Source organism: Carlito syrichta, unplaced genomic scaffold (assembly GCF_000164805.1).
Source record: "Carlito syrichta isolate Samal-C Ts95f unplaced genomic scaffold, Tarsius_syrichta-2.0.1 Scaffold315923, whole genome shotgun sequence".
Classification (NCBI taxonomy): Eukaryota; Metazoa; Chordata; class Mammalia; order Primates; family Tarsiidae; genus Carlito; species Carlito syrichta.
In genome coordinates this window covers 161,594-187,372 of record NW_007260019.1, presented here as the reverse complement: position 1 = coordinate 187,372, position 25,779 = coordinate 161,594, and the positions used below count along the sequence as shown (strand labels likewise).

The window sequence follows — 25,779 nt, the reverse complement described above, 5'->3', positions numbered from 1 at the left end:
AATTACAGGCGTGCACTACCACACCCAGCTGATTTTTTGATTTATTGTAGAGATGAGGTCTCGCTGCCCAGGCGAGTCTCGAACCCGCGGGCTCAGGCAATCAACTCACCTCAGCCTTCCAAAGGCGCGGGATTACAGGCCGAGCCACCGAGCCCGGCTTCTTTTTTTCTTATTTATATATTTATTCATATATTTATTCCTTTTTACTTTTTGTCTTCTTTCAGGGGCTTGTTCCTATGGTACTTGAGTGTGGCAATGGCCAGTTTGTCCAACATGTCAATGGTGGACGTGGATTTCCCCAGCAGGCCAAAAAATATGGACTCCCCTTGAAACTACTCACAGGGTACATTGAAGTGTTTTGCTGCCTCCGCAGACTGGGATGGAGTCCTGCAGCCCAGAGATCAAGCCACCAGGCCTCATTCTTGTACTACAATTACCAGCATGCTCTCTGATACACGCCACATCCTGTTCCTCCCCCCAACTTCCCGTGCAGGGAGGCAACTTAACTTCAAAATGCTACAAGGAAAAAAAAAGTTTTTCTTTTTTCTTGCCTCCTCCAGCCCTGTTGGATCATTTCTGCTGTCATTCAAGATCAGGAGGGCGGTGGCCTGTCGCCTTATCCAATCAGCGGATGCTACTTCGGAAGCTGCCCAATCAGAAAGGAGATTAAAGTGAGGTGGTGGTTTCCGGGTTCTGACCGGGTCTTTTGTTTTCTGGGCCTGCGGAAGTGCCGAACCATCTCGGAAACAGCTGCATGTCTTTGTTTCTTCCTTTTTTGCCCTGTGAAATGCAGATCCGGGGAGTCAGTAAGGGAGACGCTGGGACACCCAGAAGCCAGGAGATCGTGAGTATGTGTGTGAGTGCGAGAGCGAGAGGCAGGGACACGGATGACCCGGCTGTGGCAGACCCGCCTCCGCTTCAGTTCTGATCCTGGACCTGTGCCTGCCGGGGGCTCGGTCCCGGTCCCCTCTTCACAGGGTGGGTCTGGTTCCTTTCCCAGGGTACTGTCCTCATGCCGATCTCGCCCTACTGGAGGCTTCTCCAGGAAAACCCGTGCTGCATATGTGTGGGACCCACGAGTGTCATGGGGGTCTGACCCGCATGGGGGCCCCTGGGGGAAGGAGCTGTAGTCCTGGCCGCATCCCTCTCTCCTACTAGAAGGTAAACGAAGGCTCCAGCACAGTGTTAAGGAGTTCCTAGAGGCCAACAGCGGATCATGAATCCCTAAGTCCCAGTCAGGGCTTGTGGTCTGGGGTCTCCAGAGGGCCTGGGGGCAAAGACTTGGAGAAAAGGCAGGGGGAAGCCGACCACGGGCAGGTGCCGGTGGATGACAGCCCCACAGTAGCCTGATCTGGAATATCCAGGTGGAAATCCCTAAACCAGGTCATCAGGGTTGTTAGGGTACTGGAGAGGGTGAGGGAAAATGGATGGAGCAAGTGGCGCAGCACCGCCGGGGCTGGCAAGCTGGAGGTGCGGCCTGATAACCCAGAAATCCCTATCAATAGCAAAGAATTGCATCATACAGAGGTGAGAGAAGAAAGGATTTATTTAAGAAAAGTTCACCCCCCAGAGTCCTGGCTTAAATCCTTTTCTTGGAGATGTTGCACATGAATGTCGTGACTTCCTTGTCGACCACCTGTGGATGTCTTGGGGATCCGTGACACAGACACCCATAATTGTCTGTCCATATTATCAGAGCCCTGGGCATGACAAGGATTCAAATTCTCCTTCACTTTTCCAAATGGCATTCCTTAGAGCTTGTGGAGGGTGCACTTTCCCTTATCTCCTATGCATTCCCAGTGAGGAGCTTTGGGGGATCCTTGGTTTCCCTGTAGATAGTGCCCAATTTATTGGAAGATGAATTCCCCATATGCTCTCCCTCTGAGCAGTCATAACTTTTGTAATTACAAGTTTCATGACTTTTACAGTCCTTGCCCAATGCATGATGTCTTAGGCCTTTTAAATTCCCTTTACTCTAGGCAAGCTTGATTGCCACTATGAGATACCTCAGACCTGGAAGTCTGTTTCTGAGAAGACAAAGTCGGTAAAGTTAATTATACCTAAAGTGTGCATTTCTCTATAAGCATAGCTTCTACTTTCTCATCGTTGTGTCAGGGTTTCAGAACAAGATGAAAAGTGGCTCCCCACTCTTAGTCTGTCCTTTCAAGGATCATTGGCAATTTGTCACCAGGTCCAAACCTGGTTCTGTCTGGTGGAACAGCCAAAGTCAAGACAAAGAGCTGGAGCAGGGGTTGTGACTTTATTTAGAGGACCATTAAAACTGAGAAGATGAGGGGCTAAGACCCCTCTGGGGTTGTTTGTGCTTTTGGGGGGTTTTGTCCAGGTCAGTGGTGGGAGAGAGAGAGGGGAGAGGATTGCTTGAGCCCAGAAATTTTATAGCACATCCATGTAGCTATAAAAGCTGATACAATTAAGCCAAGGTTGTTCACGCATGCCTGTAATTTCAGATTCTTGGAAGACTGAGAAGGATGAATCTGTTGAGCTCAGGAGGTCAAGATGGTGATAAGCTCTCTGGAGACACTTCACGCCTGGCTGCGTTATGGAGTGATACTCAGACTCATAAAATACATGTAATTTGCCAGGCTCAGTGGCTCAGCCTGTAATCCCACACTTTGGGAGGCTGAGGTGAGTGGATTGCCTGAGCCCACGGGTTAAAGACCCACTTGGGCAACTTGGCGAGACCTCATCTCAACAAAAAATCAAAAAATTATCTGGGCATGGTAGCACACACCGGTAGTTCCAGCTACTTGGAAGACTGAGTGGAAGTATCTCTGGAGCCCAGCAGGTTGAGGCTACGGTGGTCAGGAGTGTGCCACTGCACTCTACTCTCGGCAACAGAGTGAGACTCCAACTAAAAAAAAAACAAATACATATAATTTAATTGTTTAAAAATAAAGGCATATCTTTAATATGTCGATGTGACTTGTCCAGATAATCTCATCTGACGAGAAATACCAGAGGCAGTTGTGGCAAAAATGACTGGTTCTCAGGTAAATGTGTTCCAGGTCAGGGGCTGTGTCTCTTTTCCTACTGGAATGTCGTGATTTTAGAGTGTGCAAACTTTGACTGATACTCATATTTTGTTTTGTTTTGTTTTTTTAAGTTGGATTCTCACTGTCACCTAGGCTACAGTGCAGTAGCATCCTCCATCCCCCGTACCTCGACTTGCTGTGCTCAGGTGATCCTTCCACTTCAGTCTTTCAAGTAACTGAAACTACAAGTACACACACCACCATACTCGGCTAACTTTTTGATTTATTGTAGAGATGAGGTCTTGTCAAGTTGTCCAAGCTGTTATCCAACCTATGGGCTCAGACAATCAATCCTCTCACCTCTTTCTCCCAAAGTTTTGGGATTATAGGCATGAGCCACCATGCCTGGCCTTCATATATATCTTATTCTACTTTAAAACTGTGTATTCCCTTGATTTTTCAGTCTTTATTTATGCTTAAGATGTGGGGTACAATTCAGGGCTATGTATACAAATGTCCATTATGCAGGTACGCTTGTTGATGAGTTATGTACCACATTCCCCCAGTCATATTCCACTTTCAGTCTTCTTTTTTTTAAGTCACTGTCACACTGTTTTGCTTTTCAAGTCCTTATTATGATAATAAAGTCTTTCAAACTCTTTATGGATTTCCAATTTAAATATTGATTGCAAAACAATTTGTTTTCATCAGAACACAAACAGTTGTTTGCATATTAATATCAAAATCAACTGATTAGAGGATTATTGACTTAATGATACCATTTAATCTTTCTTCCCAATTGTGTATTTTCATTATTTTTTATTTCCACTATTTTTCATGTATTTCAGAAATATTTTACACTTCTTTATAATTTGATATTTAAATGGAAACTTTTTTGTAAATTTCACAATATCTTTTTAATCTATTAGCAAGATTACATGTCTTTCCCATCGATTTTATTTTTTATTTTTTACTTTTTGAGTTGGAGTCTCACTCTGTCACCCAGACCGGAGTGCAGTGGCCACTCCCAGCCATAGCAGCCTCAACCTGCTGGGCTCTGGCAATCCTTCCGCCTCAGCCTTCCAAGTAGCCGGAATTACAGGCATGCGCTACCACACCCGGCTAATATTTTGATTTATTGTAGAGATGAGGTCTTGCCACGTTACTCAGACGGGTCTCGAACCCAAAGGCTCAGGTAATCCACTCACCTCAGCCTCCCAAAGTGCGGGGTTACAGGCTGAGCCAAAGCCACCGAGCCACCTGATATTTACATTTCTATTCAAATGTGATTTTTCTACAAAGAAGTGACTTGAAATTCTTAATATGGAATAGAAATTGTGCGTTGACATTTTCCTCATCCAGGGAGACCGGGTTTCTGTGGTTTTCTCTTTTGTTTTTTCTATTATTTTTATTTTAAAATGTAGGGTATGGCCACGCTTGATGACTCAGCCTGTAATCCCAGCACTTTGGGAGGCCGAGGGGCATGAATTGCCTGAGGCCGCAGGTTTGAGACCTGCCTGGGCAACTTGGCGAGACCTCATCTCTACAATAACTCAAAATTAGCCAGGCATGATAGTACACACCTGTAGTTCTGGCTACTAGGAAGACTGACGTGGAAGGATCACAGGAGTCCAGCAGGGCAAGGCTATGGTAGCCCGAAGTGTGCCACTCCACTCCACTCTGGATGACAGAGAGAGACTCCAACTCAAAAAATTAAAATAATATAAAACGTAGGGTACAATTTAGGGTTAGGTCATAAGTGGTCATTGTACATGTAAAGCTGGGGGACCTGTCCTGATGTTACATCCCCCACAATGGTAGTGTCCCACTACTGCCAATCATTTTCTTATAGTATTCTGATAATTGTTCAGGGTCTACTCATGAGTGAGTACGTTTAGTACTCAGATTTTTGTTTATGAGCTAAAACACTTGCGTATATATATATATTTTTTAGTTGGAATCTCACTCTGTCACATAATGTATTAATAATTTTGTGACTGCCTCCTGTGTTATGTGAACTACAGACATGTGCTACCACACCTGACTAACTTTTTATGTATTGTAGAGATGATGTCTTGCCAAATTGCCCGGGTTTGCCTCGAACCTGCAGGTTCATGCAATCCTCTCCCCTTGGCCTCCCAAAGTGCTGGGATTACAGCTTGAATTACCGAGCCCGGCTTTTATTTTTTTAGTATGAGTCTCACTGTTTCTCCTGACTGTAGAGCAATGGCACACTCATGGCCACCGCTGCCTCCACCGACTCACAAACCTTCCACTTCAGCCTTCCAAGTAACTGGAACCACAAGTGTGCACCACCATGCCTGGCCAAGTTTTTTATTTGTTGGAGAGACGAGGGCTCACTAAATTGCTGTGGATGGTTTGGAAACTATATGCTTAGGAAATCCTGTCATCTCCTCCCAAAATGCTGGGATCATGGGCATGAGCCACCTCACCCATCATGAAACATTCTTAGTGATTATTTTTATGGGTTGTCCTATTCTTACATCTTATGAGGTTTTCTTTTGGTTTGCCAAAAGGTGGGAAAGACTGCCAAATTGGTCTACAGTAAAATGTAATTTTAAAATGTCTGAATGCTTCCTAAAAGCAGCCAATGGGGAATTTATCTACCGATGTCTTACCTGTGCTAGCTACCCTGCCTTATTTTGACATTACATGGTTAAATTCACTGTTGTTTTAGTCTGAGATTTGTCTTCTTCCAAGATAGTAATGTATAGGAAATACATTTAAATTGATTAGATGAGTGGTTTCTTTGCATTTTCCACACATTGCTGGTATTCAGGGGAAAAGACAGAAATGATTCCTGTCTTCTGTGAGAGCATAAACTGTGGTAAGGTGGACCATTGTCATGGGAATGATGCCAGATTGCAACAAAGGAGAAAGTAAAAAGAAGTAAAGCTTAATAACCACCTTTCACAAGTTGGAAAGGGGGCAGACAGAGGTAAGTGAAGAGTGGAAGGGCCAAGTATTGAGTTTTTTAAAAGGTCTTTGGGGAAAGGGGGTTTAAGCCCACAGGACTGTCCAGGGCCATGGGTCTTGGATGTAGGTTGTAGTCACGTGAGTTTTATATTTTGCTGGTTGCCAAACATTAGTATCTCATGCCCTCCGGTGATGGGCTACATGGGAGGAGTCAAAGGGAAGGGTTGTCCAACAAGAGACTTGTGACATGTTTGAAGTCCACAAACTTCTTGAACAAAAAGTGGTCTTAGTATAATTTCTATGGCTTCGGCCGGCCAAGAGGTGAACTTTGATTCCCCCTTGACAAGGAACCTAGAAGTTTCCTAGAGATTAGTATGTAAACCTTGAGTTGAAAGGTTGGGTTGTGGGGTTGCCCTGGTTTTGAATCTGATGGAGATTTCTTGAGGGGAATGATGTAGGCTGCCTGTTAACCTGCAGAAAAATGTAAACTTAAGATGTCTTAATGCCTCCTAAAACCTGCCTATTGGAAATTAACTATGTCTAACCTGTGCTTGATTCAAAATGTATCAGTCTAATGAAAAATGGCTATGCTGAGGCAACACATGAACTAAGTTTATTCTAAGTTTCTTGGAGTCCCTACTTAGCATTCTGGATTAAGTGCACTTGTGAAAGGAAAACAAAAATACAAAATTACAAAATATCTCACCTAGTGAGAAGGTGTAAGAACCCATATGAAGCCTCTCAGGCACACGGGAGAGCAAGTTCAGTGTCTTCTGAGAATGTAGTCACCAAGCACTTCAGTTAGCAGGACTTCAAAAGGGGCCATTCCATCATAGGATGGCCTGACTTGACACTTGATTCAGGCTTGTCTCTGTGTCAGTGCCTCTCCTACTTGGATTTATACCCTTTAACAAAAAATGGATCCACTTATTTTAGCTCCAGTTATTCACCATAAAATGTATTTTATCAATACAGTTCGAAAAGTTTGTTAAAAATTTCAGTCAAAATATAGATAGATGTCTGGAAAAAATTAAATATTTAAGTTTGGGTGAAGTGGCCCAGGCCAATTATCCAAGCACTTTGGGAGGCCAAGGTAGAGGACAGAGCCCAGGTAAGAGACTGGCCCAAGCAACTTGGCGAGACCTCATTTCTACAATAAATCAGAAACATTAGCCAGGATCCATCTGACAACTAGAATTATGCAAAAAGATAACTTGTAACACAGAAATATTCACTAATACATTAGGTCTGAGAAAAAAGAATGAAATGAAATCCACTCAGCCAGTGTACACATTATTTTTGTGAATGATACAGCATAAATTTGGGCATCAATGCAGGCATGTATGATTTTGAGTGCTATATTTACATCACACAGAAAAAGTTGAATATACTGTTCAGAGGGAAAATTAACAGTAGGTTGGAAGTTCCTCATCAAGTTGTTTTGTTTTTTTTTTTTGAGTTGGAGTCTCACTCTGTCACCCAGACTGGAGTGCAGTGGCTGCTCCTGGCCACCATAGCCTTGACCTGCTAGGCTCCAGCGATCATTCTGCCTCAGCCTTCCAAGTAGCTGGATCCAAAGGCATGCCCTACCACACCCAGCTGATTTTTTGATTTCTTGTAGAGATGAGGTCTCACCAAGTTGCCCAGGTGGGTCTTGAACCCGTGGACTCAGGCAGTCCACTCACCTCAGCCTCCCAAATGTGCAGGATTACAGGCTGAGCCACTGAACCTGGCTCTCATCAAGTTTTAATGTGTACAAAATGAACTGAATATCTTCTTAAAATGCAAATTCTGATTCAGGAGATTTGGAATTTTCCTGAACTTCAGCACTTTTTTTTTCAGTCGGAAGGATCTCATTCTCTTATTCATGCTGGGTTGCAATGGCATATTCACAGCTCACTACAGCCTCTGTCTCCTGGCCTGAAATTGCTGGGACAAATTGGTATCAGGTGCCAATGCACACCGGTGCAACCCAATATCCATGCTGAGAATTATAGGCCCCCAAAATAGTAAATTTTAATATCAATCTAATAATAAACATGTCTTAGGCAGAAATCTATGTACAGGTATCCCCATGGTGAGTAATCTCAAAAACTGGACTTATATTGTTTGTTTTTAGCATCCGAATGAGTAACGCTCTTCTAATAATTCTTCTTTTTTTTTTTTGAGTTGGTGTCTCACTCTGTCACCCAGACTAGAGTGCAGTGGCTGCTCCCGGCCACCGCAGCCTCTACCTGCTATGCTCCGGCAATCCTTCTGCCTCAGCCTTCCAAGTCACCAGAATTACAGGCATGCACTACCATGCCCGGCTGATTTTTTTATTTATTGTCGAGATGACGTCTCGCTGCCCAGGCGGGTCTTGAACCCACGGGCTCAGGCAGTCCACTCACCTCAGCCTCCCAAAGGTGCAGGATTACAGGCTGAGCCACCAAGCCTGGCTCTAATAATTCTTTATTCAGTCATTTTTGTGTTGTTCTGGGCAGTAACTGCCATCCTGTGTAAATGTGCTTGCAATTAACAGTGTTCTCCATGGAGCTGATGGAGCATCAAGTGAAATTTTTTTTAATTTAATTTAATTTATTTTTATTTTTTTGCATTGGAGTCTCACTCTGTCACCCAGATTGGAGTGCAGTGGCCACTCCTGGCCACTGCAGCCTCGACCTGCTGGGCTCTGGTGATCATTCTGCCTCAGCCTTCCAAGTAGCTGAAACTACAGGCGCGTGCTACCATGCCCGGCTAATTTTTTGATTTATTGTAGAAATGAGGTCTCACCACATTTCCCAGGCCTGTCTCAAACCCGCAGGCTCAAGCAATCCACTCACCACAGCCTCCCAAAGCTCTGGGATTACAGGCTGAGATACCGAGCCCGGCATCATGTGAAATCTTAACAGTTCACATTCCCATCCTTTGCTTGTAACTGAGGATCTACCCCATTTCCAATGGGAAGCTTGGATATTCACACCTTGCTATGTTCCCAAACCACAAGGGAACATTGTTAATACTACAGGTCATTCATTCATGGTGAGAACAGTTCATGGCAACTAGGCAGCATGGATGCTGAGAATAGTGGAGCCTCTAGTATGTAGGGAAACATGTCCTTCAAAGCCCTTTAATATCAGGAACAAACATAATTGAAAAATACTTATTAGTCAAGACCATCACAAGTAGCAGTGAGGTTTACAAGTTTTAAAATAGACAGTTCTTCTGACCTGGGACACATTTACCTGAGAACCAGGTATTTTTTTCCCTTTTCCTCCAGCTTCTCTGGAGGTTTTTTTTTTTTTTGAGTCAGAGGTCTCACTCCTTTGCCCAGGTTGGAGTGCAGGGATATACTCACAGCCACCCCAGCAGTGACCTACTGGGCTCATGCAATACTGTCTCAGCCTTCCAAGTAACCATAAGTACAGACTGAACTACACTTGGCCAATTTTTAATATATTGTAGAGAAGAGATCTTGCCAAGTTAGCCAGGCTGGTCTCAAACCTGTGGGCTCAGGCAGTCCTCTCTCTGTGGCCTCTGCAAATGCTCAGAATACAGCCTGAACCACCCAGCATGGCCCTCTAGGATTTTGTTTCAGGTGAGATGATCTAGACAAGTCACACCTACATGTGGAAAATATGCCTTTATTTATTTTAAAATTAAATTGAGCATATTTATTTTTTGTTAGAGTCTCACTCTGTCACCCAGGCAGAAGTGAAGTGGCACCATCATTACTCACCTTAGCCTTGAACTCCTGGGCTCAGGCAATCCTTCTGTCTCAACCTCCAAAGTAGCTGGAACTACAGGCCTTTGCTAATAATTCTGGCTAATTTTTCTTTAATTATTTTAATAGTGATATTAATATGCTGTGTTATAGAGGTTGGTCTCAAACTCCTGACCTCAGCAATCGTCTCACCTCAGCCTCCCTAAGAGATAGGGTTCCTGGCATAAACTATGATGTGCAGCCAGCATATGCCTTTCACATAAGCACAATCCTTTCCTTGCTACCACCACATCCACAAGTAGCAGGGACCAGAAAGGACGATAAAGTCTACCTTTTTCTGTCTTTTGTCACAGGAGACAGATTCAAAACAGTGAGCTCCTGCAAGGAGGGCAAAGTGTGAGTTAAATCTTTCCTTTCCACAAGTGTCCTCCCTTGCCAGAAACACTGGCAATTTCTTCTACAGCAATAAATATATGACCCCACTGGCTTACCTGCCTGACCTAACCCAAGCAGAACAGGACAGGTGACCTCCCTTCTGAATTCAACTTTCACGAACATATCTGGCAACCCTCATCTTGACAATGTTGCCATGTTAGGATCACATGGGGGATAGCTGGGCACAATGGCTCACATCTGTAATTCCAATAGTTTGGGAGATGAGATGAGAGGATTGCCTGAGCCTCGGGGTTCCAGACCAGCCTAGCCAATTTGGCAAGACCTCATTTCAGCAATAAATCAAGCAATTAGCTGGGCATGGTGGCACATGCCTGAAGTTTGACATGGAAGTATTGCCTGCGGCCAACAGGTCAAGGCTGCAGTGACTGTGAGTGTCCCACTGCACTCCATCTTGGGCACAACAGACAAAGAAAATCTATATGGTTATTTTTAACAATGACATACCAACAGAAATGATAATGAAAGAGTTACAATTCTGTCTGTGAATGCTCTCTTAAGCAGTAACATCAGAACTCACAACAACAAAAATCAGGTACCATGACACCTCCCTTCTTTGTTCGGACCACATGGTGCTGATTCAATCATTTACCCTTTTACAACAGTTGGAAGTTTCTGGGAACATTGATCATTTGATGTGTTTTTTCTAGTGGCTTTGTAATATGGTGGTAAACCTGTTATCTACCAGTGTGTTTTTCCAGACCTACTCTTCATTATTTACCCAAGTAACAGAAAACTGGAGCTAATCCATATGGCTAAATTTATTTTTGTCCATGGAGAGTTATATTCTTATTACTAAACTCAGCATTAAAAAATAATTTATTGAAAGTGTTATTGGCTAGACTTGGGAGGTCATGGCGAGTGGAACATCTGAGCCCAAATGTTCAAGACCAGTTCAGGCACCTTGGCGAGATCTCCTCTCTACAATAAACAACATCAACAAAAATAGCTGGGTGTGGTAGTGCATGCCTATAGTTCTAGCTACTTGGAAGACTGAGGTGGAAGGATCACCGGAACCCAGCAGGTTGATTCTGGGTTGGCCGTGTGTGTGCCACTGCACTCCTGCCTGGGTGACAGAGTGAGATTGACTCAAAAAACAAATGTAATGGATGCTTTCATGCACCTGTGAAACTCCACAATTAATCTATCACGCTTTCTGGTGGAAATGTATTGATTTACACAGCTATAAAGAGAAATTGTTCCTTAACTTTGTGATGTAACCTTGGGGTGGAGAAAGGAGGGATGGGGAACAGTACTCCAGAACCTCCCTCCATTGACCCCACCACCCAGTTGGATCCTCCCCACCACTCTTTTGGGTCCTGAAAACGTGAAAAGTGGGGTTGTTCACAGTGGGCTCAGCTGGTGAGGTCACGGATGGGACAAGTCCCCAGGGTCCCAGCCTAGCCTCACCTACACCGAGGGCACCAGGCCCAGCTACCGGCGGGGACATGTTCACTGTCAACTTAGGGGAAGGCCGGTCTCACCACAGCTGGGTCATCCGAGTTCATCCACTTCCCCTCTCGTGTCACCCCTGGCATACTCACCTTCTCCCACCTTCCTGATGTCCCAGCAGCCTCATCAAGGGCTTCCACGTCCTGCAGTTCACAGGGCGACAGAGGTTGAAGCAGAGACACACATAGCTACCAGAGTACTGGACACTGCAGAGAGGACGACCCAACTCTCCGTGCAGTAGCAGGAGACAAAGGGGCAACCAGAGCCCAAAAGCTGCCCTGTCACTTCCAGCTCCCGTCTGATTGACCAGTTCAGACCTCAGCACCCATTGATTGGAAGAACCTTCAGGCCCTGCCCTTCTGGTCTTGACTAACAGTGGGTGTAAACTGAGAAGGACTCCATGGGCAAAAATGCCTTTAGATTTCTCCTTGCCCCGGAGTCTGGGCAGAAGGCTGGGGGGCGGAGGCTTGTAGGCCCCTTTGAGGCATGATGGGAGCTTTTGTCGCTCCTAGTTGGTGGGTCACTGGAGTGTAGGTCAACACTGCCTCTCCTGGGACACGCTGGGATTGTAGTCCTGCAGCTCCGCAACCCACCAACTGGGAGCCATGCAGATGCCAGAGTTTCCAGGAAGTCCTGTAAGGGGCCCCCTCACACGTTCCTACCACATTCTGGAGCTGGGAGAAATCTCAACATTCTCTTGCCTCATTCAGCACACGTCTGATCGCATGTCCTGTCACTCAAAACCAGATGGCGTGGGGTTTTTTCCAATCAACTGATGCTGGGGTTTGACATGGCCAATCAGACAGGAGCTGGAAGTGAGGGGGCAGTTTCGGGGCTCTTACAGGACCTTAGTTTCCTCCGTCAGTCATGCATATCTTCATTTTAGCCTGTGTTGCCCTGTAACATGCAGGTCCTGGGAGATTCGTAGGACAGACGCTGAGACCCTCGGAAGGTGGGAGGTGGTGAGTGTCCCCGAGAGGGGGAGTGGGGATGGACCTGGATGACCCAGCTCTTTTGGGACTGGCCTCTCCGTCAGTTCTGAGCCTGGGCCCATCACCACCAGTGACTTGGCCCGGTCCCCTCAGTGTAGGTGGGCCCGGGCCGGGACCCTGTGGTTTTGACCTTGTAGCGACATCGCCTGCTAAGCACTCTCTGTGCAGCTCACCATCTCCAAGTGTGACAAACCCACGAGGGTTATGAAGAGGATCTAACCCACGTGGAGCGCTGGTGGGGGAAAGGGGAGGCTATGATTCTGGCCCACTCCCTCTCTCCTCCCCGGAGTTAAGCGGTGGCTCCATCACAACATTAAGCATGCCTCTTGGCCAACAGCGGTTCTTGAGTGCAGAAACACCAGCCAGGACTCGGGGTGTGGGGATCCCAGAGGGCCAGGGAAGAAGGGATTTGAGAAGGGGCAAGGGGAAGCCGGGATGGGCAAGTGTTGGGTGACAGTCCTGCAGTGGCCTTATCTGAATTAGCTAGGAGGAAATCTCCAGGGTCTGTCATTAGTGCCATTGCACATTTATGTCACCAGGTCCAAATCTGGTTCTGTCGACATAAGGAGTTGGAGCAGGGGTTGTGACTTTATTTAGTAGAACATTAAAACCAAGGAAATGAGGGGATGGTATCCTAAAGACCCCTCCTGGGTTGTGTGTGATTTTTCAAAATTTGTATCCAGGCTGTGGGATAGAGAGCGACTAAGATCAAGAGGTGGCTTAGACTTGCAGACATCTGGGCGATGAGAAGAGTCCTGGAAAGTGGTGAATTATCTTTGTCCTTGGTTCACAGTCTCCTTATTCCTTTATTAAACAAAACAGAGTTAGTTAGTGCACTCCTCCCACTTTCCCAGAGTTATTCTGGACAGCTGCATACTGGTGCCAACCTTGCCAGCATTTCAAAACTATTTTAGCTACATGCAAACACAAAAAGAGGCCAGAGATCCCCCCTCTCCACCCCAGTCTAAAATGGAGTTATGTCGAACTTTTGAGAGTTGACTGTCCCATTTTGGATTGATTAGGTCTAAGTTTTATATTATTAAATTAGTAACAAAAACTTATTTTATTTTGGTGACTGGTTTCTGTGCACTTACAGACACATCACTGTTCTTGAGGGGAAATGCAAAATTAATGTCTGTCTTCTGGATTATCTTGCATTTGTAAAGGAAAACTGTCCTAAATGGAAATGTAGACCCACCTCAGGGAGATGGTGGAAGAATTAAATCAAAGAGAACCTCAGGCAAACAGGAGAGCAAGCAAGGGCTCCCAAGAGGGTGGTAAGACTGACAAAAAATAAATACATTCCATTTAATTTTGAAATAAGTAAAGACGTATTTTCAAAATGTAGGTGTAACTTGATTAAATGATCTCACCTGAGAAGAAATCCCAAAGAAGTAGGAGGAAAAAGAAAAAATGGCTGCTTCTCAGGTAACTAAATATGTCCCAGAACAGAAGGAATGTCATGTGTGTAAAACTTGCAAACCATGCTGCTATTCTTGTGATGGTCCTGCCTAATGAGTCTGTTTCAACTATTTTTGTTCTTCCTGTGATATTCAATGGGTCTGTCAGACACTGCATAGCCTCTTCTGTTCTCTTCAACCATACTGCTTAGTTGTCATAAACTGTTCTCACCATGAATGTATGACCTGCATTATTAAAAAGTGTTCCCTTGTTACTAGGGATCATGGGTAGGCATGGTAACCAAGAATCCCATTGGAAATTGGATAGATCCTCATATCCTAATGAAGGATAGAAACATGTGTATGTAGTCTTACTCTGTTGTCCAGAATGAAATGCACTGGCACACTCATGGATACCAAAGCCCAGTTAATTTTTTAACTTATTGTAGACATGTCTTGCCAAGTTGCCCAGGCTGGTCTCATACCCAAGGGTTCAGGAAATTATTTTGCCATGGCCTCCCAATGTGCTGGGATTATAGGAATGAATCTCTGCTCCTACCCAGAACATGTACTTTAAGGTTCTGTCTGGATGCTCCATCAGCTCCCTGCAGAACACGGTTAATAAAATGTACATTTTAACATGATGGTAGTTACTGCCCCAAATAACTCCAGAAAGTCTGAATAAAGAATAATTAGAGCCGGGCTCAGTGGCTCAGTCTGTAATCCCATGCCTTTGGGAGGCTGAGGTGAGTGGATTGCCTGAGTCCGTAGGTTCGAGACACACTTGGGCAGCAAGACCTCATCTCTACAATAAATCAAAAAATCAGCTGGGCATGGTAGCACATGCCTGTAATTCTGGCTACTTGGAAGGCTGAGGCAGAAGCATCACCGGATCCCAGCAGGTCAAGCCTGTGGTGGCCAGGAGCAGCCACTGCACTCCAGTCTGTGCAACAGAGTGAGACTCCAACTCAAAAAAACAAAAAAAAAAAAAAACAACTAGAATAAACTTGCTAGGATGCCAAAAAATAAAAATATAAATACGCTTTCAGAGATTACATGCCATGGGAGATACCTGTAAGCTCATTTCTGTGTAACACGAGCTTGCTTGTTATTAAATTGAGATTATAAATTACTATATTGGATGGGTGTGGTGACTCAGCCTGTAATCCTAGCACTTTGGGAAACTAAGACAACAGATTTGCCTGAGCCTGTGTTTAGAGAACAGTTTGGGCATTTGGTGAGACCTTGTCTCTACAGTAAATTACAAAATCTAGCCAGGCATGATTGCATGTTGTGTAGTTCCAGATACTTGGAAGGCTGAGGCAGAAGGATTGCCTAAGTCCAGCAGGTCGAGGCTGCAATGGCCATGAGAATACCACTGAACTCCAGTCTCGGTGAGAAGAGTGAGAATCCAACTCAAAAAGTATTAATAAATTAGTATAACTTTTGGCCAAAAAATCTCAGCATGGATGTTGTGTTCCACCATGTGTGCCTTGACATCTGATACCAATTTGTCCCAAATACTTGGGACACTATAGAGGATGGATTCTTTTAGCCAAGGAGATTGAGACTGCAATAAAGTGTGATTATGCCAGGGCACCCTAGCCTGGTTCAGAATGAGACACACCTAGCTGGGTGTAGTAATGTACGCCTGTATTTCTAGCTACTTAGAAGGCTGAGGTGGAAGGATCACTGGAGCCCAGCAGGCCAAGGCTGCAGTGACGGGGAGCAGCCACTGCACTCCAGTCTGTGTGACAGAGTGAGACTCCAACTCAAAAAAAAAACAAAGAAAAATGAGACACACCAGTTGAAAAAAAAAAAGCACAGAACCTCAGGCTAAATCCATGTATTCTGAATCAGAACTTGCATTATTATTATTATTATTTTTTGAATTGGAGTCTCACTCTGTCTCCCAGACTGGAATGCGGTGGCCGCTCTGGGCCACTGCAACCTTGACCTGATGGGCTCCGGTGATCCTTCCGCCTCAGTCTTTCAAGTAGCTGGAACTACAGGCACGTTCTACCACGCCCGGCTAATTTTTGATTTATTGTAGAGATGAGGTCTCGCCAAGTTGCCCAGGCGTGTGTTGAACCCGCGGGTTCAGACAATACAGTCACCTGGACCTCCCAAAGTGCTGGTATTACAGGCTAAGCCACCAAGCCTGGCCCAGAATTTGCATTTTTAAAAGATATTCAATTCATTGTTTTACAAATTAAAACTTGTGGAGGATCTTCTGACTTACTAGGAGCAGTATACATAACGTATTCTGTGTGATATAAACAGTAATTTAAAATGTATGTGTCTGTGTTGGTGTCCATTTTATGCTGTTTCACAAAAATAGAGAGTCTACACTGGCTGAGGATTTTATTTCATTCTTTTTTCCCACAGTTATTGCATTAGTGGATATTTCTGTGTTATGAATTTTTTTATTGCATAATAATAGTTGTCTTGTCAGCTGGACCTGTTCTTTTTACTCTTGCTTTACCTAGAGGCCAGGGGGACTTGGTAAATATGTGTTTTTGTTGTTTTCAGGGGTTTTTGTCATTCAAGGATGTGGCCATAGAATTCTCTCCAGAGGAGTGGGAATGCCTAGACTCCCCTCAGCGATTATTGTACAGGACTGTGATGTTAGAGAACCATAGAAACCTGGTTTTTCTAGGTGAGGAAACTTTCAAAACACAATCCCTATTTCATACTAAGGATTTTATGTCCTTCCTTTGTAGAACGTTTTCTGGGTAGTTCTGCTTTGCATGAATGAGCTTCAGATTCCTACTATCAATGAAAATTGGTAATATGTTAACATGGAAAATTAAAAAAATAAGAATATTTCATTTTGACAGGAAGCCTTTTCTATTTTAAATTGACCAGTGTCCTTCTAGCTATATTATTGGTAAGTTCAGAAATTTAGTGACATAAATATCATTGCCCACATCTCATTCCAATTGCTGCCATAAGTTATTGACTAACTAGTACTGAACTAAGAACTCACAAATTTAAGGCCAGGCTTGGTGGCTCAGTCATCTAATGCCAGCACTTTAGGAGGCTGAGTTGAGAGGAATGCCAGAGCCCATGGCTTCAAGAATAGCCTTGGCAACTTGGCAAGACCCCATCTCTACACTAAATCAAAAAATTGCCTGGGAGTGGTTATGCACACCTATAGTTCTGGTTACTTGGTAGGCTGACTGATAAGAATTACCTGAGCCCAAAAGGTGAGAACTGGAGTGGCTATGAGCTTTCCACTGCACTCCAACCTGGGTGACAGAGTGAGACTCCAACTTAGAATAAAAAAAAAAACCCATAAATTGAAAATCTATCTAAATGTTCTAAAGGTTTTATTGGGAAACCGTATTTTGGGGTTAATTATCTAGAATCTTGTATAATGTGTTCTCTATGGATCAAATACTAGGTTTGTAATCTAACAACCCCAGCAAGAGTCATGTTACTTTTTTCTAATTAAACAGGAATTGCTGTCTCTAAGCCAGATCTTATTATGTGTCTGGAGCAAAGGAAAGAGCCCTGGAGTGTGAAGGGACATGGCACATTAGCCAAACTTCCAGGTAAGTGGGAGTAAATGAAGCAGATGATTTTCTGGTTGAGGAATCAGAACTTGAAATGTGGTTTTGGAAAGTGGTCTGCTCCAATGGAAATGGTTTCTTAGAAATCTGGGATTCTTTCTCGTCCTGTCACAAAGGGACATCTGTTATTCCATGTTCACAAATTCTCCAAAAACTCTACTTCTTCAATGATCTTTTAAGTTTATAGAGGAAGTCAAAGTCCACTTAATGCTTTGTTAGGAACTGCATGATCTGACTACCTTTCTGATGCTTTGGAGTCATGCAAGTATTTCCTTATTTATTTGGATATCCATGTCAAACTTTTTTTTTTGAGTTGGAGTCTCACTCTGTCGCCCAGACTGCAGTGCAGTGGCTGCTCCTGGCCACCACAGCCTCAACCTGCTGGGACCCAGCTATCCTTCCACCTCAGCCTTCCAAATAGCTGGAATTACAGGCACGCACTACCACGCCTGGCTAATTTTTGATTTTTATTGTAGAGATGAGGTCTCATCAAGTTGCCCAGGCAGGTCTCGACACGGCCTCAGGCAATCCACTCACCTCAGCCTCCCAAAGGTGTGGGATTACAGGCTGAGCAACCGAGCCTGGCTACAAACTATTTTTTATGTTTTCTTTTTGAGTCATGATTGGAAGTATGTGAGCAGTGATTTTATTATCTGTTTGAGAAATTTTAAGAACACTCCGGACACATGTTACAAATTTTCTAATTTATGATTTTCTATACTAGGGAGATTTCCAATGATGTTATTTAAATTCATACTCAATAGTCCTACCTAAATACAAATTCTCTCTCTTAATAGAAGAAATCCTGATATTTTATTAAATTTTACTTTTATAGTATGATCTGAGACTGGTATTTTTTCTTTATATCCAAATATTTAAGAATACTATATCGTGTAGAGGATTGGTAAACATATATTAAACTCCTACATGTTACCTTGTTTCTTAATAACTCTTATTTTCTAATTTTCTTTAGTATAAAGCTTAGGACTAGCTTCATATATGAATATATTCAAACACATGTATGCATGTTTATGTGTGATTAGCATCTGATTTTTTATACATAAATAAAAATGTATAACCATATGTTGTAAATAATGTAATAATTTGATATGCCTATACAGTGTGAAATGATGATTGCAATTATATTAATGGACATATCAACCATCTTACATAGTTGCTATTTTTATGTTTTGTAAGGAGAACACATAATGTCTTCTATTTTAGCAAATATTTTAAGCATAGTAATAATGACATCTATTACTATTTTTTTTTGAGTTGGAGTCTCACTCTGAGTTTTTTTGAGTTGGAGTCTCACTCTGTCACCCAGACTGTAGTGCAGTGGCTGCTCCCAGCCACCGCAGCCTCGACCTGCTGGGCTCTGGTGATCCTTCCCCCTCAGACTTCCAAGTAGCAGGAACTACAGGCATTTGCTACCATGCCCGGCAATTTTTTTTATTTATTGTAGAGATAAGGTCTCACCAAGTTACCCAGGCGGATCTCGTACCCACAGGCTCAGGCAATCCACTCACCTCAGCCTCCCATGGTGTGGGATTACAGGCTGAGCCATCGAGCCCGGCTGAGATGTCATTATTAATGATAAGTCACGATGCTACTCATTAGTTCCCTAAGACTCAGTTATAACTCAAATTGTGTAACCATTGAAAACATCTCCATTCTCCCACCTGCAGGTCCTGGTGACCACGCTGTACTTTCTTCCTCTGTGAGTGCAAAGTTTTTTGATTCCACAGGAGTGAGATCATGCAGAATTTTTTTTTCCCTGAATTGAAGTCTCACTCCAGGCTGGAATGCGGTGGCATGCTAATGACCACCACAGCCTCATTGCTGGGCTCAGGCGATCCTTCCATATCAGCCTTTCAAGTTACTGGAACTACAAGCATGCGCAGCCACGCCAAGCTTACTTTTGTATTTGTCATAGACCTGTGGTCTCACCTTGGTGTCCAGACTTGTCCTGAATTCCTGAGCTCAGGCAATCCTCTCACTTCAGTCTTCCTATGTGATGGGTTTACAGACTTGAGCCACTGTACCCATTCTCACGCAGTATGTGTGTGTGTGTGTGTGTGTGTGTGCCTGGCTCATTTCAGTTGGCATATTGTCTTACAATGTCATCCATAAGGTTAAAATTGCAGAATTCTTTAAAAAATAAAGTAAGGGTTTCTATATTTCATATGAAAATTTCTCAAACTTTTTTGTAATTTGCAGAAACTTTGGCTGAATCATATGCTATTGTGCATATATATATACGTGTGTGTGTGTGTGTGTGTGTGTGTGTACACGTTATTTTCATTTTTTTATTTTTGAGTTGGAGTCTCACTCAGTCGCCCAGACTGGAGTGCAGTGGCCGCTCCCGGCCACTGCAGCCTCGCCTGCTGCGCTCCGGCGATCCTTCCGCCTCAGCCCTCCGAGTAGCCGGATTTACAAGTGCGCGCTATCACTCCTGGCTAATTTTTTGATTTATTGTAGAGATGAGGTCTCGCCTGCCCAGGCGGGTCTCGAACCCACGGGCTCAGGCAATCCACTCACCTCAGCCTCCCAAAGGCACGGGATTACAGGCTGAGCCACCGAGCCCGGCTACATTATTTTCTTAATCAATACAGATTCCACAAGTATTTAGGTTGTTTTCAAGCTTGACCATCTTGACAAATGCTGCAATGCCCATAGGGATCGGAGAGTTCTTTTTCATTCTGATTTTATTTCCTTTGGTTATAAACCCCGAAGGGAATTTCTGTGTTATGTGGCAGTTTGTTTTTATATTTTTTAATTTTGATTTTATTTTTTGAGTTGGAGTCTCACTCCGTTACCAGACTGGAGTGCAGTGGCCACTCCCATCCACCGCAGCCTCAACCTGCTGGGCTCCGGCAATCCTTCCACCTCAGCCTTCCAAGTAGCTGGAATTACAGGCGTACACCACCACACCCGGCTAATTTTTTTGATTTATTGTAGAGATGAGGTCTCACCAAATTGCCCAGGCGAATCTCAAACCCACAGGCTCAGGCAATTCACTCACCTCGGTCTCCCAAAGGCGTGGAATTACAGGCTGAGCCACCAAGCCCAGCCTTGTTTTTATTTTTAAAAGTATGTTGATAATGATTTTTATATGACTCTACCAATTTTAAACTCACCAAGAGTATACAGGATTTCTTTTTCTTCACATCCTTATCAGAATTTTTCTCTCTCTCTCTTCTGGTTGATATTAGTCATTCTAACAGCTGTGAGACAATATATCATCATTGTGTTTATTTGAAATTGCCTCTTTTGGTGAATTTCAGTGCCAATTCCTATACTTGTTGGCAATTTGTATGCCTTCATTGAAAAATAGCTATTCATTTTTGGGCTGTTTTTATTCAAGTGATTATCATTTTCTTTCTTTAACATCCCTTCAAGTATATGGTTTGCAGGTGTTTTTTCTTGTCCTGTAAGCCTTCTTCCTATTGTCTTTAGTCTGCAGAAGCTTTTCAGTTTGATGTTTCCAACTTGTTTATATTTATTTTTATTCCTGTAGTCATTAAAAAAATTATTACTGAGACCAATATCAATATCAAGGATGTTTTCCAAATCCTTTTTATGGTTATGTTTTATCAGCATGTTCTCTGTCACCCAGGCAGTAGTGTGGTGGTTAAAATAAGGGTTTCTACATTTCATATGAAAATTTCTCTAACTTTTTTGTAATTTGCAGCTCCATAAATTATTGTACCTTTAATTGAGTCATTTATCCTGATTCTTTCTATGTCTGGCATACTTTGTTTGAATTGGGGTATTTGAAATTCAAAGATAAACATGTCATACTGTTTATGATGTTGCTTTGTCTACATTAATATAACACCAGTCACTAAGTTAGAGATTCTAGGAGACGCATACCTGTTCTTATGATATGTCTTCTCTGTATGTTGAGACCGAAACCAGTCTTTGCATAAACCCTCAAAAGGCAGAAATGTGGACTTATACTCCACTCTTCTGTTTATTCTCTGAGGAAGAATTCAAGAGTTAGAACATCCCATCTGATATCATTATGCTGCATTGTAAAGGAAGAGAAATTATAGTGGCAAAATTACTAAACTTTCTCTTCCATGTAACACATTTTATTGTGGATTCTGCAAAGTCTTAGCTGTTTTTTGAGTTCTCACACAGGCAATGGAGAAAGTATTTTCTTAAGTACCTATATTTATGATGGAGTGGAAACCTGTGATTTGTACTTGCCATCATACTTACATCCTTACCATAGTATAGTATTATGTTTTATTTTCAAAGAATATTCACCTGAGTCTAGCATGTGGAATAAATTTTTATTTTCCTGATTTTCAGCTGTGACTTCTCATTACACTGAAGGCCTTTTGCCAGAGAAGAGTATAGAAGACTCTCTTGCAAAGATGCCAATGGGAAAATATGGTAAATATGTCCTTAAGATCCTATGCTTACAAAAATCTTGGGTAAGTGTGCATGAGGGTGACGATGAGATAGAATGTTCAGTTGCAAATAACCATTGCAAATGTAACAAGTGCAAGAAAGTCTTTCATCAACACTCCAAATTTGTTATCCACCAGAGTATCCATATTTCTGAAATGGCTTTCAAACACAAATATGGCAAAACCTTTAACAGGTCCTCAAAATTTAGACAACATCAAAAAAATATTGGAGGAGATATACACAATATATTTGGGAAAGCTTTTAAGAAATCATCCTATCTAAATAGACATGAAAGAATTCATAGGGGAAAGAGAGCCTTCAAAAGTGAAAAATGTGGCAAAGCCCTTACCTATTACTCATGTCATTCACAACATCAGAAAATTCATTTTGGAGAGAACCATTATAAATATGAAGAATGAGCCAGGCTCCGAGGCTCAGCCTGTAATCCCAGAGATTTGGGAGGCTGAGGTGAGTGAATTGCCTGAGCCTCTGAGCTTGAGACACACCTGGGCAACTTGGTGAGACCTCATCTCTACAATAAATAAAAAAAAGCAGCCAGGCATGGTAGCTCACACCTGTAGTTCCAGCTATTAGGAAGGCTGAGGTGGAAGGATCACCAGAGCCCAGCAGATCAAGGCTGTGGTGACTGGGAGTGGCCACTGCACTCCAATCTGGGTAATGGAGTGAGACTCCATCTCAAATATATATGTATAATAAATAAATGTGAAGAATTTGGCAAAGCCTTTCATTCTCGTTCACATCTTACTCAACATGCAGTGATCCATGCTGGGGAGGAACCCTATAAATGTGAAGAATGTGGCAAAACCTTTCACATTCGATCACTCCTTACTCGACATATGATGATCCATACTGGAGAGAAACCCTATAAATGTGCAGAATGTGGCAAAGCCTTCAACTCTCGTTCACATCTTACTCGACATACAGTGATCCATACTGGAGTGAAACGCTACAAATGTGAAGACTGTGGCAAAGGCTTTCACATTCGTTCACTCCTTACTCGACATATAATGATCCATACTGGAGAGAAACCCTACAAATGTGCAGAATGTGGCAAAGGCTTCAACTCTCATTCACTCCTTACTCGGCATACAATGATCCATACTGGAAAGAAACCCTACAAATGTGAAGAATGTGGCAAAGCATTTCGCTCTCAAGGAGAATGTGCTGGACATAAGACCATTCATACTGGAGAGAAGCCCTATAAATGTGCAGAATGTGGCAAAGCCTTTCACACTCGTTCAATCCTTAATCAACATACAGTGTTCCATACTGGAGTGAAACACTACAAATGTGAAAAATGTGGCAAAGCCTTTCACACTCATTCACACCTTACTCGACATAAGGTGATCCACGCTGGAGAGAAACCCTACAAATGTGAAGAATGTGGCAAAGGCTTTAACTCTCATTCAAGTCTTACTCGACATACAGTGATCCATACTGGAGAGAAGCCCTACAAATGTGCAGAATGTGGCAAAGCATTTAACACTCGTTCACTTCTTACTCGACATACGGTGATCCATACTGGAGAGAAGCCCTACAAATGTGCAGAATGTGGCAAAGACTTTACTCGGTACTCGAATCTTATTGAACATCAACGTATCCATACTCGAGAGAAACCCTACAAATGTGAGGAATGTGGCAAGGCCTTTCGTTCTGGAAGAGGATTTGCTGGCCATAAGACCATCCATACTGGAGTGAAACCCTACAAATGTGCAGAATGTGGCAAAGGCTTTACTCAGAACTCAAAGCTTATTCAACATCATAATATCCATACTGGAGAGAAACCCTACAAATGTGAGGAATGTGGCAAGGCCTTTCACTCTCACTCTGGATTTTCTCGACATAAGACCATGCATACTGGGGAGAAATCCTACAAATGTGAAGAATGTGGCAAAGCCTTTTGCTCCCATTCAAAGCTTGCTGGATATATCAAGGTGCATAGTGGAGAGAAACCCTACAAATGTGAAGAATGTGGCAAAGCCTTTCACTTTCCCTATGGATTTGCTTTACATAAGACCATCCATACTGGGGAGAGAAATCTACAAATGTGAAGATGTGGCAAGGCCTTTCACTGTCATGTAGGATTGGCTAGACATAAGACCGTATATACTGGGGAGAAATCCTAGAAATGTGAAGAATGTGGCCAAGCCTTTTTCTCCCATCAAAACTTGCTAGACATACCAAGGTGCATACTTGGGAGAAACTATAAGTATGAAGAATTTGGAAGAGCCTTTTGTTCTCACAATGGATTTGCTGGACATAAGAGGATCCATACTGAAGAGAAACCCTACAAATGTGATATATGTAGAAAAGCTTTTCACTCTAATTTACTACTTGCTTGACATGTCAAGATGCATACTGTTGAGAAAACTTTCAAATGTGAAAAGTGTGGCAAAGCTTCTCACACTCATAAAGGATTTGCTGGGCACAAGACCATCCATAGTGGAGAGAAAGCCTACAAACATGACAAATGTGGCAAAGCCTTTTGCTCCAAATGATTTTCTATACATATGAGGCACCATACTGGAGAGAAACTCTAAAAACGTGAAGATTGTGGCAAAGTCTTTTGCTCTCATAAAGTATTTACTGAACATAGGTACATTGATACTGGAGAAAAACCCTACAAATGTGAAGAATGTGACATAGCCATTCACTCACAACAGATTTACTGGACACATAATCATCCATACTGGAGAGAAACTCTACAAATGTGGAAAACATGGTAAGCCCTTTGCTCTCATATACAACTAGCTGCACATATGAATCCATACTGAGATGAAACTACATAAATGAGAGGAAGGAGATATAAAGCCTTTAGCTCTCATTCAATATTTGGTTGACATATGTGCAACTATATTTAGGGACTCCCTGTAGATGGGCAGAATGGGATAAACGTGTTATTTCAAGTTTTCTCAACATCAGGCAATTTATACTCTAAATTTTCAGTATCTCTAATGACTGGAAAATCATATATCTAGTTATAAACAATAGAGACATCGTGAGAAATTTACAGATGTAAAGAGTACCATTATCTTTACTCAAACCACAGATCTTTTGAATGTACAAATGTAAAACATGTCTAAAGACATTAATCAGCCAAAACTTTATTTGACATTAGACTGTGCATTGTAGAGAATCTACAAATTTAAAGAATGTGGACTGGACTTTGTTCAAAATATATGCCATTGGAACATATTTGGACTGAAAACTTTACAGATGCAATTTATATGGAAGCTTATTTACTGAAAGGTCAAGTTGAAATAAATGTCAAATATTGAGTAGCACTAGAAGATGGTTTTTTGTTTGGTTTTTAGGAAAGCATAAGTATATTCTTTGTTTAATTTTGGTTTTGCATTGACAGAATATGAGGATATTTTGAAAAGCAAACAATATTGATGTAACTCACATTCATAGTGTTTATATAAAGGCCTGGGGATAGTTGTTGGAGCTATGAAATGTCCTTGTATATTAGGTCATCAGCATTCACCTCATGTTTTTCATGGAGCATGAAGAACACTGATATGTAATCTCCTTTAAAAGATCAGAGTGAAGAGGTTATTTGTGGCTCACATTAAGCATTATTGTAAGTTCGGAATGAGGTGAGTGTTCAGGATAACATTTTTCTTTGGAAATAAATGACAAAGAATCATTGAGAGTTTTAGAAATCATTTGTCTTACTACTTACATGCGAATGAGAAAATGAGGCCAGAACATTAATATCTTGATGCATTTTCATACTATCAATACTTAAAAGCCATAAGTGTAATTTCATATAATATAAAGAAATATTTTCATAGACATCAGAGCAAAGATAATTGCTCCCTTAAAATG

General features: G+C 42.6%; 1 protein-coding gene across 1 annotated transcript; it reads left to right on the top strand.

Moving 5' to 3' along the window:
* Positions 1-725: 725 nt before the first annotated feature.
* On the top strand, positions 726-23,999 carry LOC103276101 (zinc finger protein 724-like). The gene is made up of 5 exons (XM_021706693.1): positions 726-844; positions 16,463-16,589; positions 17,392-17,487; positions 21,826-21,909; positions 22,705-23,999. Exons 1-5 carry the CDS (start codon positions 755-757, stop codon positions 23,997-23,999), a joined length of 1,692 nt encoding a protein of 563 aa, XP_021562368.1. The 5' UTR covers positions 726-754.
* Positions 24,000-25,779: the final 1,780 nt, after the last annotated feature.

Excerpts from the sequence above, each read along its gene's own strand:
- LOC103276101 (XM_021706693.1), top strand. The coding sequence starts at position 755 with ATGTCTTTGTTTCTTCCTTTTTTGCCCTGTGAAATGCAGATCCGGGGA. Across the intron at positions 16,590-17,391 it reads TAGAAACCTGGTTTTTCTAG|GAATTGCTGTCTCTAAGCCA; the intron begins GTGAGGAAACTT and ends CTAATTAAACAG. Across the intron at positions 21,910-22,704 it reads GATGCCAATGGGAAAATATG|TGATCCATGCTGGGGAGGAA; the intron begins GTAAATATGTCC and ends CTCAACATGCAG.